The 18,196-nt window shown below is 41.9% G+C and overlaps 1 protein-coding gene across 1 annotated transcript in view; it reads left to right on the top strand.

The window, feature by feature from the left end:
• LOC149282454 (uncharacterized) overlaps positions 1–15,094 on the top strand; it is an 18,701-nt gene extending 3,607 nt beyond the window's left edge. Inside the window, exons 2-8 of the mRNA XM_089498208.1 lie at positions 336–383; positions 1,923–3,693; positions 5,614–5,788; positions 8,383–8,464; positions 9,607–9,773; positions 10,592–10,712; positions 12,781–15,094. Coding sequence (XP_089354334.1) covers positions 9,699–9,773; positions 10,592–10,712; positions 12,781–13,661 — 1,077 coding nt within the window. The 5' untranslated portion in view covers positions 336–383; positions 1,923–3,693; positions 5,614–5,788; positions 8,383–8,464; positions 9,607–9,698 and the 3' untranslated portion in view covers positions 13,662–15,094. The remainder of the gene's footprint in view (positions 1–335; positions 384–1,922; positions 3,694–5,613; positions 5,789–8,382; positions 8,465–9,606; positions 9,774–10,591; positions 10,713–12,780) is intronic.
• Positions 15,095–18,196: the final 3,102 nt, after the last annotated feature.

Genomic DNA, 18,196 nt, shown 5'->3' with positions numbered 1-18,196 from the left:
ATAGATCAGAAACCCAATGGGTGAAGCATGAGGGAGAAGCTAGACTCAGCATTAAGTTTTACCTCCCCACACTGCAGGACAATGTGCAAATCCCACAATACTTTTTAAAAAGTCAAACAAACATGAGCAGCACTTCCCACCATTTACTCGAGGCTCACTGATACAACATGGACCTTTTGGGGTACACAAATGTTGAAACCCGCTGGCCTAAAGACTTTAAACTTCACAAAGTGAAGGATTTGCCTTCTTTCTTTCTCTTATGCTTATGTTATATCATAAAGCACCATGCATGGTGTTTTAATATTAATTCTTTATCCACTTTGTCACTACTACAGATGAGAAACGGGAGCAGCAGCGACTCCATATTAAAAGAAACAAAAAAGGTAGGAACATACTGGGGGGAAACATACTACTCTGAAACCATCCAAGAATTGTTATCTTGAAGAACTTGGAAAAGTTAGGGTTTTTAGATGACAAATTCCAGAATGCCGGCTGAGAGATTTTGGTAGTGTCCAAAAAAGGTAATTTCCCAAGCTCTCTGTGTTGCACTTTTGCAGTCACCCTGTCCATGGCCCTTATCACACAAGCAAAATTTGAAGTTATCCCAGGGTCAATGTGAAGGCAATGCAGGGGCAATCGTGGGGTTTCAATCAGGAGCCATGGGCTACTAGGAAGCCATGGGAAGCGTTCTCAGGGAATTTGTGATTGTCATCTGGCTGTCTGATAATGTTTGATGTGAAGTGATCTGCTTTTATATTTGATGTTTTTAATTTGTCTTTTCTTTTCTACATGGTAATTTTATCTATTCCTCTATTTAATTGTTATTATCTTAGAGTGTATGCCTTGGGCAGGCTTTTATATACTCCTTAATTTTACCGATTTTGTACAGCGCTGTGTATAATTACAGCGCTCTAGAAATAAAGTTTAATAATAATAATAATAATAATAATAATAATAGCCATCTTAAACACAATCAGGGGTCATTTCAGGATCATTCTGGGGTTAGGTAAATCCTCTTTCCACCTGAATTTACCTAACCCTGGAATGACACCATTTGTGTTTAGGATGGCTCCTGATTGTGTTTGGCATTGTGTGATAAACAAACTTGAAACTTTACCTAACCCTGGAATGACCCCCGATTGTGTTTAGGATGGCTGCTGATTGCCTTTGGTGTCGTGTGATAAACAAACTTGAAACCCAATGATTGCCCCTGTATTGCCTTCACATTGCCCTCACATTGACCCTGGGATAACTTCAAATTTTGCTCGTGTGATAAGGGCCCTAGTAATGTATTGCTAGGAGTCCCGTTGGTCCCACAGTTCTCCATGTTGATACAGAGCACTGTGAGACCATCAGACCCATAGCAATACATTACTAGGAGAGTCTGACTGCAAGTTGGGACAGAGAGATACAGTGCCCTGGGATGGCATGGACCCACTCTCACCATGTTGTACTGTGTGTCAGTGCTCCATACATAACGGCAGCTTCCAGCACAGAAATTGGCCTTATAACCTTTGGGCTGTTGGATCCACGTCAATTTCAGATCTTTGTGGAAATCAATGTACCGGGTGCGGAGGCAGCAGGCATGATCTGTACTCCTGAAAGAAGGTGGAGATGTGAGCAGGGAGTAAGGAGAAAAAACCATAAGTATAGAAGCAGCAAATTCACACCGTATTAACTAATGGGACTAACAGCTACAGGAGGAGGCACCGGCTAAACAAAAATAGCTGAGATATATAAATGAGGCTGGTGTCCTGTACTTAGTGTAATAGAAACATAGTGTTGGAAGGAACCAATGACTTGGGAAAATGCCAAAGGCTTGGAATGGTTGTTGAACAAAGCCAAAGCAGAAAGTGCAAAGGCAGACTTACAACTGAACATTAAATAAGAAAACAAAAATAAATACCTCTGTTGATTTACAGAACTTTAAAGTACTGCAGATGATAAAGTGACCATATTATGAGAAGACAGGACTCACTAGAAAAGACAATAATGCTTGGTGAGATTGAGGGTAGTAGGAAAAGAGGAAAACTTAATACCAGATGGAGATAATCATGGATCAAGCTTGTTTTCTGCTGCTCCAGAGAGCAGGACCCGGAACAATAGATGCAAGCTACAGGAAAAGAGATTCCACCTCAACATTTGGAGGAACTTCCTGACAGTAAGAGATGTTTGACAGTGGAACACACTTCCTCAATGGAGATTTTGGTGGAGTCTCTCTCCTTGGAGGTCTTCAAACAGAGGCTGGATGGCCATCTGTCAGGGATGCTTTGATTGATAGTTCCTGCATGACAGAATGGGGTTGGACTGGATCAGGGCCCTTGGGGTCTCTTCCAATTTCCTTGGATTTCCCCCCAGAAGCCATGTCCCTGGAAGGCGGAAGTCCTGACCCCAGAAGTCCCAATCTTAAAAGTACCACCCCTGGGACCCACTGACACCCGATGCAGAAATGCCACTGACTTTGGGCACTCGATCTCCCTCCCAGGCTCCACCGTTTCTTAGAAAGATGGAAACCTTCAACAGAGAGTCCTTAGGGATCAAGCCAAGCTCTCCTCTGCTTTCCCAAGGCCTCCTTCTCCATCCACTGCTGGTCTTTGGAAGGGAGACATAGACTGCTCTTGGGAAAGTAACTTGTGGAGGTACAGGGACTCCCAAAACCTCCCAGTCTGGCTCTAATCTTAAGTATGTCAAAATCTCTGCAGTGGACAGGTCCAAGTCTTACGGAAGGAATGGGCCCTTGCTCTGTATCTCCATTAGAAAAAGACTGATTCATCATAACTAGGGCTATGTTTCATGTTCTTTGGATGTGCAGCCAGGCAAACAGAAAGCTTCAAAGATTTCAAAGGTTTACTGGATGGAAACAGAAGTACAACTTGTCTTAAATTCATAAGGAAAGACAGCACCAAAGGGAGCTCTGATAGTCTTACAGAACAGAATATAGAGAGACTCTCCCTCCAAACAAAAAGGACAATGGAGCCTTGTTATACGCTGGGGTTTGGTTCCATGTTCCCCTGTGAATAACAAAATCCGTGGATGCTCAAGTCCCATTTAATATAGTGACATAGCAAAATGGTGTCCCTTATAAAAAAATGGAAAATCAAGCTTTGATATTTGAAATTTATACTTTTTTGAAAACATTTTCAAACCGTGGATGCTTGAACTGTTACCCATGCTGCAATATAAATTTTGGAATCAATGATAACCCTTGGATGACCCCTGGCCAGACTCCAAGCCTGTCTGCCATTACTGGCAAAGCGAGAGGACATGTACACCTCCCCTAAGGGAGTTCCCATATTAACATCTCAGTGGGTCCAGGGAAGTCGCATGAAGGGATTATCTCAAGGCTGGGAAGAGTGAAAGGATTGCCTTCCCTGAAGCTATCAACCTCCTCCTCGAACCTATTGTCCAAGTGGCATAAGCCCTTTATACTATCTAAAGCAGACATCCAGGTGAAAAGAAAATCTTTAGAACACCTTTGTTTCGGCCAAGCCAGCCTCTTTGCCTCAGGCCAGATTTGGCCTATAAAAAGTCCCCACTTTGGCTGCTCAGCGCGCCATTTTCAAGGTCTACTCACTCCACGTCACTCAGACCTCTGTTCTGGTAGCCGGCATTTCTGCTCACTCCCAGGTTGCGGAGCAGACTTGTCTCACTGTCCAGCACCCCATTCGCTCCCCGGAGGGAATCTACATTCTGGTAAGCATCTCCATTAGTAACGCCTGAAATCTGTTCCCATTTTCCAACCCTAATTTTCCTGAGTCCTGAGTGTGTGTGTGAGTGTATGCGCAACGTATGTGTTTTTCCCCTATTTCAATAAATTAGACATCTAGTTATTAATATCCGTCTCAGCTTTATTTATTGGGATCCCCTGGTCTACTCCGTATACATATCGGGAGGGCGATTTCGGTGGGCTCTTGTAGCCAGCCCCTCTTGCAATATTTGAGCTAATAACAATAATAATAAAATTCCCCCTACGGACCCTTGGCTACAGAACCGTGTATAAAAAATCCGTGTATAAGAAAGGCCGACTGCATTTCACACTCCCCCTTTCCCCCTTTCTGTACATGCGGATAGCAAAACAAAGAATGAGGTATGAACGGCTGTGCAATTCAGAGGTCAAGGTTTGTATAAGCTTTTTGATAAACTTTAGTATTTTCAAGGTGCAGCTTTATAAATGCTTTAATTTTAAATATATATATAGTTATAATTGTAATGCTTCTGCATTGTTTTGGATTTGTACTGTTTTAAATGTGTTGCTAGCCACCCTGAGTCCCTATATTGGGAGAAAGGACAGATGCAAGTCAATAAAAAAAAAAGTTGGAGATCCCTTGAAGATCCATGAGTTTCTTGATTCCGATTGCCCCTCCACCAACAGAGAAAGAGAATGAATGAGTCTGTCAAGAATAGCTATGGGCCAGTTTTGGCACCTAGGGTGTATCTCCATTGCCCAGACATAGCACTTTGATGAAACCATGAAACTTCCCTTTCATGAAACCATGGAAGGGAAACTAGTTTTGGAGTCAGCGAATGTTGTGTGTGTCAGTTAAGGGCTGGAAAGGAGAGATTCTGCAAATGGAAATAGAAAATAAACCTGAAATTTTCTTACTGGGAATGATAAATGACAAACTAGAAAAAGAACATGGAAGGACCTTATTTGATATGTTTGCTGCAGCAAGAAACATGTATGCTAAATACTGGAAATAAGAGAAAATTCAGGAGTTATCAGATTGGTACAATAAACTATATGAGTATATAGAGAATGACAAATTGACACAATTATTACGGAACAGATCAGATGAAAACTTTGAGAGAGACTAGTGAAAAATAGCAACTTACTTGAGATCCGTGTAATTATGAATATCTGAATCTATAAAATTATGTTGAGATAGATAAGGTATACAAAGAAAGATATGCAAAATAAATTGAATAACAAGAAATCTCAATGTCATGTAATTTAGGGGGTTAGATAGACTGAGATAGCTTAATATGATAGACTGCGATATAGATTTCGACTTCAGATACATACGTACATATATATGATCAAGGATAAGGACATAGAAATACAGATTAATATGTATGAATATAAGGCAATAAAGGAAAAATAGATATAAAATAAAGTGTTTAAGAAAATATAGAAATCACCATTTTAACATGTATATATGCAAAACAATTAAGAATTTTTTTATAAATAAGGTTTATATAAAAGTCAGTACAGTCGGCCCTTCTTGTACACTGATTTTTTTATACATGGATTCAAGCATAAACGGTTTGAATATGTAAAAAAAAAGTATAAATTTCAAATATCAAACCTTGATTTTCCATTTTTATAAGGGACACCATTTTGCTATGTCATTATATTTAATGGGACTTGAGCATACACAGATTTTGTTATACACGGGGGCTCTTGGAACCAAACCCCAGCGTATAACAAGGGTCCACTGTATACATAAATATAAGAACCAACAGAGAGGAGTGGAAGTGATATATGTACATTGTATTTGTATCTTTTATTTGTGTGTTTGTTGTCTGATGAGTTTTATATTTATAGTTTCCGATTTTTAATTAATTTTTTAAAATAAAATACTGATGTTTCATAATTAATGCTGTCTTTTGCAGAGTCAAGATATGCAATGAAGAATGAGAATGCTTCAATTAATGCAAATGTTTATTGAATGTCACTTGAAGAGCAAGATACTTTCAAACCCAAAATTTTGTAGCAGAAGTAGCATGAAGATTGCAATAGACCTTTACAAAATACAACAAAATAAAAGAAGGCTGCTTCTCCAAAAAAGTATTTTCATCCACCAACATTTATACACTTTGTCTCTAATGTGGATTTTTGGATGCCTCTAAAAGTGTAAATTCTGAGAAAAACATTTTCCACAGTCTTTCATTTCTATAGCTTCTCTTCTGTATGAATGCGATGGTGGTGTGTAAGATTGGTACCTGAAGCAAAACACTTGCCACACTCCTGGCATTTGTATGGTTTCTCTCCTGTGTGGACCCTTTGATGTACAATAAGGTCTGACCTCTGAGGAAAACATTTTTCAGACTGCTGGCATGTGTAAGGTCTCTCTCCAGTCTCCATTCTCTCATGAGTCTCAGGCTCTACTATATAAAAAAGGGGGAAGACAAGAATCATCTCTGCATTAAGAGAGGAGAGGCCTCTGGAATCTACAATGGAGCTAAGTAAACTAAACAAAGGAAAAGGAGCATGAGAGATAAAGGAGTTTTGGTGTCCCTTTCCCTCTCTTCATAGATATTACTCATAATTGCTAAATGGAATCCCTTCAAATGTCTGAAAAACAGGGACTTGAGCTGGTTCACACCAGTTTACTTAAACCAGTTAACGTTTTCCAGGTTCATGGCTACCTCACAATACTCTTCTGGCTCTGTTATCGACACCTTCTGCCTCTCTTATGGACACCTGTTCTGGCTCCATTCTGGACTTTCCCAGAGTTCCTTTCCTGTCCAAACATATATATTGCTTGTTCCTTCCCTCTCCTCCATGTTTCCACATGCCTGATCTCCTTCCATTTCTCCCTCCTCTCTCCATCTTTCCCAGCTGCTCTCAGGTCCATCTGCACTGCTTCAGCATTTCACCTTCAGCATCTCTTCCCTGCCATTCTATATTTCACATTCTCTCTTACACACAGATAGAGAAAAAAAGAGAATGGTGCAGGAAAGAGACACTTTCAGTCCCATCTGGTGAGAAGGGTAAGATAATAAATGTATGCAATTAATCCATTGGAATGGCTTAGGAAGGGTCTGGGAAGTGGAGTCCAGTTTTGGTGAGGATAGGGCTGCAGAGAGGAGCCTTCAAACAGCCTGAAGACATCTCCAAGACAGGGCTGGGCAGCTATTGGGGATTGGGCAGCCAGACTGGGCCCACAGGGATCTCAGAGGTAGCCCCATTGGACCACCTGGGGAGAAAAGAAATCATGTTTACCTCCTCAATATCCCCCAGCATCCTATTGCCATTGTTTGGCTCAATTTGAGCCATTGTAGGGCCAAGAGAGGATATTGGAAGCCTCTCCAGAACATAGAAACACTGAAACATAGATCAAAAAGACCTAAAAACTTGCTAAGAGATGTACCAAAGAGCATTGGGACCCAAAACATATTACGTGCCATGGTTCTTTCCTAGGATAGATTTGCAGTTTAGCAAAGGGCATTTATAATCATCAGATGGAGAGCTCTACTGGCTCCGTAAAGTAAAGTACAAATCCCAAGATTCCAAGGATGTTACTTTGACCATTAAAGTGGAACCATAGTGCCATGTATGTAGCATGCAAGACCCCCCTCTTCTGAAGGAAGAGCAATGGATACAAGTTCCTTGCCCAGAGAGGATAGGTTTTCATAGGTTTCCATCATCACTTCGTTATATAAAAATGACTGCTTCGGACTCAAGAGTGGCCATTCCTCCTCACTCCTTCCACTCTTCCCCTCCATCTCTCTCTCTCTTCTCTGAAGGCCTCAAACCGACAAGTGCCAAGAACTGAGGCATAGGCAGCCATTTTATGTTCCGGTGGCCATTTTGTGCTGCTTGTGACTGTGGGGAATAATATTTGCGAGGCGTTTCTGAGCGTCCAGACTAGGAGCGGTTTGGACGCAGTTTAGAAGCGGTTTAATCGTCGTTAGGCACAAACCCTTGAAGTGTTTGTGTAATGACTGGGCTCCAGTCAATGGAGGTCTTCTTCAGGCAGTAAAGGGAGGTTTATGCAAATGCAGAATGACATCACTGCTACGGAAGGCTCTCTTGACCAATCAGAGAGCAAGATGAAGGTTCTTCTGGAAGCTTCCGTGAGAAGGAGATATAAGGCCTGAGAGACCAAGAGACAGTTGGGGGAATTGTGTCGGTTGGAGATCGAGAGAGAGAGAGTTAAAGAGCGGATCTTGGAAGTTAGTCTCATAATTGGACGCTTAGGTTTATTTATTATTTTAATAGCTTGTATGAACTGAATATTATATACTTACAAATATTGTACCTGCAAGACTCTTAATATCTTGTATGACTTATATTTCAGTTATATTTTGTTATTTATAATAAATACCTCCTTGGAGTATCTACTACTCGACACTCCTTTTACACGTGTCTTGGATCAGTTGATGCTTGGAAGATCAGTAAAGAAGGAGAAATAAGGTTCCTTAACCGGTCCCAGTGTAGGTTAAGGGAAACCCTTTTATAATTCACTGGGTGGAGGCAGCGGGATTTAAGGAAGTTAAGGGTCTGCTGGGCTAAGAGCCATAATGTCTAAATGTCTAATTAACAATTTGTAATCCACTCTGATAGCCTTTTGGCTGAAGAGAGAGGGATATAAAATATTATCATTATCATCATTATTATTATTATTATTATTATTATTATTATTATTATTATTACAGGGCCGCAGTTTGGCTGCTTGGACCACCGGAGATCTTCACAGTGAGTCAGTTGGAAAAGTCCATCTCACTCCAGAAAATAAAGGTGCTTGAGGGGTTTGTGCTCTACGTCTTTCTGTAATAATAGCTACAAAACTGATAATAGCATTTGGGACATTTAGTCTTTTAAAAACAAATATGGCAGATTTTAATGCTGCTTTGAAACCTCTTTCCATCTGCCAGCTTTGTGTTGGTTTTGGGGGGAAATGAGAAAGTCTTGGGAGGGAGGGACTGCCAACAGAATTAGGAGATGCATTGCAGGCTATGGACAGTTTGCGGCCAAGTAAGGTCCAAAACACACGGCAGCAATAGTCCAGTTTGAGAGCGCTTTAACTGCCCTGGCCCAGTGCTAGGGAATCCTGGGAACTGGAGTTTATTTGGGCACCAGAGCTCTCTGACAGAGAAGGCTCAATGTCTCAGAAAACTATATTTCCCAGAATTCCCTAGCACTTAGCCAGGGCAGTTAAAGCGGTTTCAGTTTGGATTATTGCTGCAGTGTGTTTTGGACTTAGGTGACCCTTGGCAAGTCACACTCTCTCAGCCTCAGAGGATGGCAATGGAAACCCCTCTCTGAAGAAACCTGCCAAGGAAACCCCATGATAAGGTTGCCTTTGGGTCGCCATTAGTTGGAAACAACTTGAAGCCACACAACGGCAACAAGAGCAGTAACACCACTAACAAGGCTTAATCACATCTCACAAGCCAGCTAGGGAGAAAGAAAGAAAGAAAGAGAAAGAAAGAAAGAAAGAAAGAAGATGTGGGAGTTGTAGTCCTCGGTTCAGAGGGATTGGAGGGGCCTTACTGCAGGGCAGGACCCCTTCTCTTTCTGGCCATGTGGATGCTGGTAGATGCAGTCCAGGAAATACACTGCAAATCCCATTGGCAAGATAAAAGGCTACTACTGCCTTTCAGATCCAGTTTGCCCCAAATCCTTTATGAGGCCAGAAACCCCTTTGTTAGGAAGCGACCCCCAAATATCTCAGGAGGCTCTATATCTCCCAAGGCCCCCTTCCTCCAGGACCCCCTTCCACTCTTCCGAGGTCACTAAAATGAGTACCCAGACTGTTGGGGGCAAATTAGCTTACTTGCTAATTAGCTTACTTGCTGTTCACTGCTATGACCTTTGGAATAGCGGTATATAAATAAAACAAATTATTAATTAAGTCTAACCCTGGTCTCGTTTGTCAGGAACTTCATCTCGACCCTCTTGTACACACTTTTGGAGTATCTTTTGCTGAAGTGACCCAAGTGCAGGACCACCAGGACCCCCTGCCCACCTGATGGCCGACACAGAGGCCAAGTGGAGGGAGTTGGGCTCCAAGGGAAAGAAGAAGCAGAGGTACAACAACTCTTTGGTAAGTTACCATCCTGACTTAGTTTCATCTGTGTCACTGCTGGGCCTGCTCATGAAAGCAAGCGGAGAATATACTGTCTCAATTTGGCAGAGCGAGTCCTGGTTAATGCTCTGTCACCTCATTTTTTTAGGGGCTTTGAAAATGTCCTATTTTTCTCTCCTCTCTGCCACTTTCCCCCTTGTCCTCAGGTCAGTTGGTTGCTGCAAAATGTGTTCCAAGTTCAAAAGACATGTGCAGCCCATCAACTCAAAAGAGGGGAGAGGGGAGAATAGGAGGGGGCAGGGTCTTGTACCCTTCTTCGCTTCTGCGATCTTCATCATTTACAACTTTGGCCATCTTGACCCCCTTCTGGTGTTGCTTGTCCACATGTGTCTTGCTTTCCAAATCTGTGAAATGCTGGGGGATTTGGAATAATATCTCTGTATCTTAATTGAGGGTGAGCCCAGTGGCCCTCAATCCCAGAGTACTCCCCAGAACTGTTTTTAAAAATGAAATTTGCCTCTGAGATTAGGTGAGATATGGCTAAGTGCATTATAATTAATTGGTGACAATACACGTTGGAATAGTCAGTATCCTAATCTATCATCAATATCCCAGAAATGGTCTAAATTATATTTTTTTATTATATTGTATATTATATTGAAAGGATTTGAGACAAACTGGGTCTCAAAGACAGTAACTTTTTGCTTGCTTGCAGAATTTAAAGTTTATTTCCTGGACTGAATTCTGAAGTGTTGAAATAATATTTATGATGCACCGTGTGCTTTCCTCCCCTTTTGTTTAGTCACTCTCTGGATGAGGGCTATTTTCTATTTCAGGTGACCTTTGCGGATGTGGCGGTATATTTCACTGAAGAGGAATGGAAACTTTTGACGAAGAAGCTGAAACTTATGTACAGTTTCGTGATGATGGAGAATTATGAGAATGTGGCCTCTGTGGGTAAGGAACCTGAATCCATCGCCCTTCCTGTGAAGACTGAGGGCCCTTTCATAATTCACTGTCAGAGCGCTTTGTTTCCACTTTAGAATTATTGAATCAAACCAACTTCCTGATAGTAAGGGCTGTTTGACAGTGAAACACACTCCTTCCTTGGAGTGTAGAGGAGTCTCCCTCCTTGGAGGTCTTTAACAGAGGCTAGATGGCCATCTTTTGGTGATGCTTTGATTGAGAGTTCCTGCATGGCAGGAGGTTGGACTGGATGACCCTTGTGGTCCCTTCCAACTGTACTATTCTATGATTCTATGAGTAATATCCATGAAGAGAAGAAAGCAGAAACAAAACTTGCTGTTTTGCTAATGTTTCTTTTCTACCTGAGTTTGCTTAGCTCCATGGTTGATTCAAGAGGTCCTTTGTTACCCAAAATGCTGGAGTCTGGGGAGGACATCCGCAAGCGCTATGCTTTTAGGGGGATTTGGTACTTAGCTCAATAGAACGAAATAGTTTCACTGGGGCAATGGTGACCTCTGGACTCAGCCAAGCTATAGCAGGTCCTGAATAATAATAATAAAAAAACTTCAGAGGCATTTGAAATAGGTTTTTGTATTTTATTTAGGGGGAAAGCAAAACACACAGACACATACATATAAGTGTTCACGCACACATGCAAGAACTAGGTAACAGTGGCGGGAGTGGTGAATACATGTAAGGCTTTGTTAATGGTGATAAGTTACCTATCCAGATCTTTATGCTGAGGATTTGGAATGGGGAGAAGTCTGTAGTTCCTGCGACAATTGGGGTTGGTGAGTGCATTGAGGTGCTTAGCCATGAAAACAGAGTGTCTGTCTGTAACTGGACTGACACCGAAGAACAGCAAGTTGGACCTGACATTTATACTGAAATTGGTGATGGGGACAAAAACTGAGGGTTTGGAAAGGTTTATATCACTTTAGAATATTTCCTGTGTGGAGAAAGAATGGTGTGAAACTGAATTGAATGCAATGGGTGTTTGATGCAAATACCTCAGACAAAAGGGATTAGCACACTGCCTCTCAGGTCCTGAATAATATCATAGAAGAGTCCGGAAGCCAACCTCCAAATATATGTATTAGCAATACACTGACCACTTTCCACACATAAAAATAAGTCACAAACACAGTAGATTTCATTCAGTTCTTTATCTTGAGTTGCAAAATAATACAAATCAATGAATGAATAATTTATTACGGGACATGGCCAGCTTAAACAACAACAACAAAATAAATACAAGTATTACAAAGCATCACAAGAAGTAAATTGCCTTCTAGCAATAAGGGTAAACATCAGTTCATAAAATGAAATCCTAAACCTGGCAGGTAAAAATTGTCCCAAATAACTCTGAGAAATATAAACTTAAAACAGTAGCCTGACACTATGTCATAATTATTTCAAGATATTTCATGGTTGTTTCTGCATCAGTTTCAAAAAAATTATGCGACAAATAATTGCAGCTGCACAATATTTGGCAACTTTAACAGTTACTTGCTCCTAATAATACAATTATTTGCAAGCTCTCCTCTCTGACTTCCATGAACTTGACTATCTCTTCTATACACACAACTCTAGTGCAATCCAGACCAATCCGCATGTGAGCTGTATACTGTATTGGTTGTGAGTCATCTCCTCGTGCCAAACAGCATGAAGCATTCTCTGCATTTACCTTCCATCATGCCTTGGGCTCTGACTCAGCACTCTATGGCAGTCTCACAGGATATGATGCCACCTGTCAATCAAAGTATTTCTACACATGTTTAATAGAATATTTTTTCAACCGTTCTTAGTCTGACTATCTGCTTCCAGTGATTCCCTTAAGGCAGTTCCCCTCCAATCTCTTCTTTGCTAGCTCCTATGAGTAAGGATACAATCGTTTCATGGATTTGGGATATCTGCAACAGGATCAGGCTCGGGTCACTCATACCAACTTTACTAATTTAATGTCAAATAGGGAAGGGTAAATGGGGGGTTAATCTGGGGGAAACACCCTCCTCTCTTAACTCTGATTTTTAGTCTTATCTGTTATTGTTCTTTACAGAAGAACATCTGAGTCATGAGAGAGTCCACACCAGAGGGAAGCCACACAAATGCCAGCATTGTGGGAAACGTTTTTCTAAGAAGTCAATCCGAGTGAGACATCAGAGAATCCACACTGGAGAGAAGTCATACAAATGCCAGCATTGTGGGAAATGTTTTTCTTGGAAGTCATACCTAGTGAAACATCAGAGAGTCCATACAGGAGTGAAGCCATACAAATGCCAGCATTGTGGGAACTGTTTTTCTCAGCAGTCACACCTAGTGAAACATCAGAGAGTCCACATGGGAGAGAAGCCATACAAATGCCAGCATTGTGGGAACTGTTTTTCTCAGAAGGCACACCTAGTGAAACATCAGAGAGTCCACATGGGAGAGAAGCCATACAAATGCCAGCATTGTGGGAAATGTTTTTCTTGGAAGTCAGACCTCGTGAAACATCAGAGAGTCCACACAGGAGAGAAGCCACACAAATGCCAGCATTGTGGGAAATGTTTTTCTTGGAAGTCAGACCTCGTGAAACATCAGAGAGTCCACACAGGAGAGAAGCCACACAAATGCCAGCATTGTGGGAAACGTTTTTCTGAGAGGTCAAACCGAGTGAGACATCAGAGAGTCCACACAGGAGAGAAGCCACACAAATGCCAGCATTGTGGGAAATGTTTTTCTTGGAAGTCAGACCTCGTGAAACATCAGAGAGTCCACACAGGAGAGAAGCCATACAAATGCCAGCATTGTGGGAAATGTTTTTCTTTGAAGTCACATCTAGTGAGACATCAGAGAGGCCATATTGGAGAGAAGCCATACAAATGCCAGCATTGTGGGAAATGTTTTTCTTTCAAGTCAGACCTAGTGATACATCAGATAGTCCACACAGGAGAGTAGCCACACAAATGCCAGCATTGTGGGAAATGTTTTTCTTGGAAGTCACACCTTGTGGAACATCACAGAATCCACACAGGAGAGAAGCCATACAAATGCCAGCATTGTAGGAAATGTTTTCCTTTCAAGTCAGGCCTAATGAGACATCAGATAGTCCACACAGGAGAGAAGCCATACAAATGCCAGCATTGTGGGAAATGTTTTTCTCGGAAGTCAGTCTTAGTGACACATCAGAGAGTCCACACAGAAGAGAAGCCATACACATGCCAGCATTGTGGGAAATGTTTTTCTTTGAAGGGAGACTTAGTGAGACATCAGAGAGTCCACACTGGAGAGAAGCCATACAAATGCCAGCATTGTGGGAAATGTTTTTCTCGGCAGTCACACCTAGTGGCACACAAGAGAATCCACACAGGAGAGAAGCCATACAAATGCCAACATTGTGGGAAATGTTTTTCTCGGAAGTCATACCTAGTGAGACATGAAAGAGTCCACACAGGAGTGAAGCCATACAAATGCCAGCAGTGAACTACTGTAATATTATTTTTGTCAAGAAGAAATACAGAAAATGTATTTTTTTAAAAAAGAACTTTTCTGTTTTCCCCAATTCAAAGCAACTATGAAAACATATGTAAATTAGGATGAATTAATCTGCTTCTCTCTTAAAGAGTAGAAACAAGAACCAAGCAGAAATGGAGGTTGGTTTTTTGTTTGTCTAGCTCTATTTTTCTTTGCTCAAAGATTATAACAGATAGGAAACTAGAAGAAATGAAAATTTAAGAAGTTTAGGCGCCATCTAGGAAGTATACAAAGTTTAGACATATAGAAACTAACTTGGCTTTTTCCCTTTATTTTTATATTCTTTGTATATTGTGTAAATATGTTTAACTGTGTGGTAATGTTTTGTCGTGTATGTCTTTTTAATTAATGTTCAATAATATATTTTAAAAGAAAATATATTTTCAATCCACTGGTGAAAAGGCCCTTGTGATTTTGTTTGTAAGGTTTGTCTGTCCATATGTTTGTGATTTGTCTGTCCATGTGTCTGTTTATGCTTTAAAGTTATATTTTGTTAAGTTTACGTTTTAATTGCTATTACTATAGATCATTGCTTTGGGTTATAAACTTGGCTGAGGATTATGGGTTGTGGTATAGGTTAGGTAGCTGGGGGGCTGGAATTTGTTGCAGCTGGTTAGAATAGTTATGGGAATGATAGCTTTTGCAATGTTTGGGATGTTGGCTGAAGAAAGTTGGAGGCCGGCATTAAGAGAAAGGGGACTAGTTTGTGGGAATGGCAAAGGGAGCCTTGTTACCTGTGGGGCATAGACTGTGGGAATTGGAGGTGGGGGTTAGGATTGTAAGAGGGTGATGTTTTAATTTTGGGGTTTTAATGTATTGTTTGGATTGGAGTGGGCAGTTCTGGCTTAAACACTGGATTTTTAAGTATTCTCAATAAATTTCTTTGCTGTTTCAACACACTGGACTCTTTGATGCAGAGAAGTTCTGAATTTGCACAAAACTGACCCTTTCTCTTTCCTGAGTCCTCTGTTACGAAGGATCGAATTAGGGGAATTTTAATTAGATCAAATATAGCTGATAGGTGGTCCTAACAAAACCACGTGCCTGAATGGGGTCCCACCATTATATACCAGAGATCGACAGCAAGCCCCAAGAGAAAGGGACACTGATACCAACTAGGTCCAATTAAAAGCGTAACGTTTGTTACAGCACAGGGAAAACCACACAGCAAAAGGGGGACATACACACACAGAGACACACACACACACATTCAATACTGTAGCAGGGGATGGGTGAGTTAAGGAGATAGGTTTGAGAAAGAGAGGCACCACTAGGGAATACTACCTTAGAAGTATTCTCCGGGAAGTCTGATGAAGCTTGGATGGAGAGTGGATCACGGCCGCAAGAGAACGGGGGAAGAGGGCTGCGGGAGCTAAGATCAGAGTTCTGATCAGAGCAGCGGCAGCATGGTCCTTGCATTCCCTGCGCCTGCTCAGGAGGGGCCTTTGGTGGGAAATGTGCATGCACAGTCTCAGCCCCTGAACCTGCCGCCCTCACAGCCTGCTCTGAGGGAGGGAAGTGGGGAGAGCCCTCATTCCTTCAAAGATTTGACTGCAGGGTGTTCTGGAGGGGGGAGTTGGGGGGGTTGTAAGAAGGAAGGGAACCCTGATCTCCCCACCCCAAAGAAAGGCAGGGGCTCTGCCAGTCCTCCTCTTCTTCCTCTCCCTTCCCTGCCCCCTCCTTGGGGGATTCCTTGGGGCCCAGTTACTTGGGGGGTTATGAGAAAAGAGGGCAGGGGGTTTCTTTGGAGAGAGGCATGGCCTTGGGGCCCAGGTACTTCAATAGCATTGGAAACAACATTATTCAGGAGGGGTGGAGTTTTCTCTGGGGGGGGAATGGGGCTGTGTCTGGGGGAAGACCCAAATCTAGGCCAAAGCCAAGAGGAGGGAGATGGAGGGACCCCAAAGCCCCTTCTGGGGATACTGACACCCCTCTGCAATCTCGGAACTAGGCTTAAAGGCCCCCAGTTTCCGGATTAGGCACCCCCCACACACATTATTATTATTATTATTATTATTATTATTATTATTATTAACCTTTATTTATAAAGCGCTGTAAATTTACACAGTGCTGTACATACAGTCTTTTTAATTAGACAGTTCCCTGCCCTCAGGCTTACAATCTAAAAAGACACCACACAAAAGGAGAAGGGAGTAGTGATGGGGAAGGGGATGAGGTCCAGCAGTTCCTCCAAGGCCTGGACCAAAGCAGATGGACTGGAGGGAGGGCTTGGCTTCATAATGGATGGTTAATCTTCATCCAGGAGGGCAAGCGAGAATTATGCAATGCCTGGGAACGCTTCTCTGAAGAGGATGGTCTTTAACTCCGTTTTGAAGCTGGTTAAAGAAGTGATGGCTCTTGTTCGGGGGGGAGGGAAGGTTCCAGGAGTGAGGGATAGCGAGTGAAAAGGGGCGAATCCAAGATGGGGCAGAGGAAATCCTGGGCTGGGACAGTAGAACTTGACTACCAGAACGAATAAGCTACTGCTCTTCCATATGAGCTGGATATTAGTGCAGAGCCCTTTTCTCTTGACTGGAGTTGCCCTCCCCCTCCCCCCCCCCCCCAAAAAAAAATGGAAAAGAGGCACAATCGTCACCTTCCTGAAAATGGTCCCTGAAAACTGGAAGCTCAATGCCAAGCCCTGATGTACAGCCCCCCTACTGCTCCATGCAAAAAGGGTAAGGAAAAACACAGGTTACAGGAGAAGATCCCAAATAAAACCTGATCCTTTCTAGCCCAGGTTTAGATCCTGGGGACAGGGAGGGAAATCAGAGTTTGACTCGGGAGTCAGTGCATGTTGTGTGTGTCAATATAGGGCTAGAAAGGAGACAGAAATTCACCTTCAGCATCCTTTCTCCTAGTCACAACCAGTTGAAGTCTAGCAACGCCTCATTTATGCTAAAACTGATGCTTCCGTAATTGACATTGTCCTTCAGATTTTCTATACTCAATGAAGAATACAGGATGCTCAAAATAGGGCAGATGTTTATTGAATGTTTCTGTAAGGACAAGATACTTTCAAACCAAGAACTTTGTAGCAGAAGTAGCATAAATGAAGATTATAATAGAGCTTTACAAAATACAGTAGCCCCTCCCAGTTCGCAGGGATCCATTCCGGACCCCTCGCGAAAATGATGACCCCCACATATCCAAGTCCCATAGAAAATAATGGGCTGCACACCCATGGCACCGGGAGGGGAGGTGTATGCAGGAGCACGCCGTTTTATTAATGGTCGCCTGTCCCTCCCGCGAGGAGTGAGGCTGCGGATACTAAGTCCCCAAAAAGGGAGTGACAACTGTACAACAAAATGTATGAAAGCTGCCTCTCCAAAAAAATATTTCCTATTTAATTTTTTTAATTAAGTCTTATCAAATAATAAATTTATAAACAATCAAAAACGTACTTTCAACTGCTCACATTACTACACTTTCTCTCTAGTGGATACCTCTAAAGGTATAAAAGCAAAGCATTTCACACATTTCTTTGATTTCTCCTCAGTTTCTATTCTCTGATGAGTCTCAAGTTCTTCTATAAAGAAGGGCAAAGACAGAGAAGAGTCATATCAGCATTAAGAGAGGATGGACGCCTGGGATCTACTATGGAGCTAAGCAAAGGTCGTCTAGGAAAAGAAACTGGAGAGATAAAGTAGTTTCGGTGCCCCCTTTCCTTCCTTTCATAGATATTAGTCACAGTTGCTAAATGGAACTCCTTAAAATGTAAGAAAACAAGGACTTGAGCTGGTTCACACCAATTACTTGAACCAGTTGAACCAGGTGTCAGAACCAGGATGTGAAATTTGGATTCTTCCATAAATGTTGATGTATAATTGGATTCTTCCATGTTTGTTGTTGGAAGAATGGAAGAATCCGAACTGAATGTAATTATATAGTTTATAGAAAATGGTAGAGGTGTTATATATTTGGAAAAAGGGTTTGAGTGAAGTTTGTGGAACTGGATG

The sequence above is a fragment of the Sceloporus occidentalis genome, unplaced genomic scaffold, assembly GCF_023333645.1.
Source record: "Sceloporus occidentalis isolate IW3139 unplaced genomic scaffold, rSceOcc1.0.p SCAF_114, whole genome shotgun sequence".
Lineage (NCBI taxonomy): Eukaryota > Metazoa > Chordata > Lepidosauria > Squamata > Phrynosomatidae > Sceloporus > Sceloporus occidentalis.
This window is presented reverse-complemented; position numbering and strand designations above follow the sequence as displayed.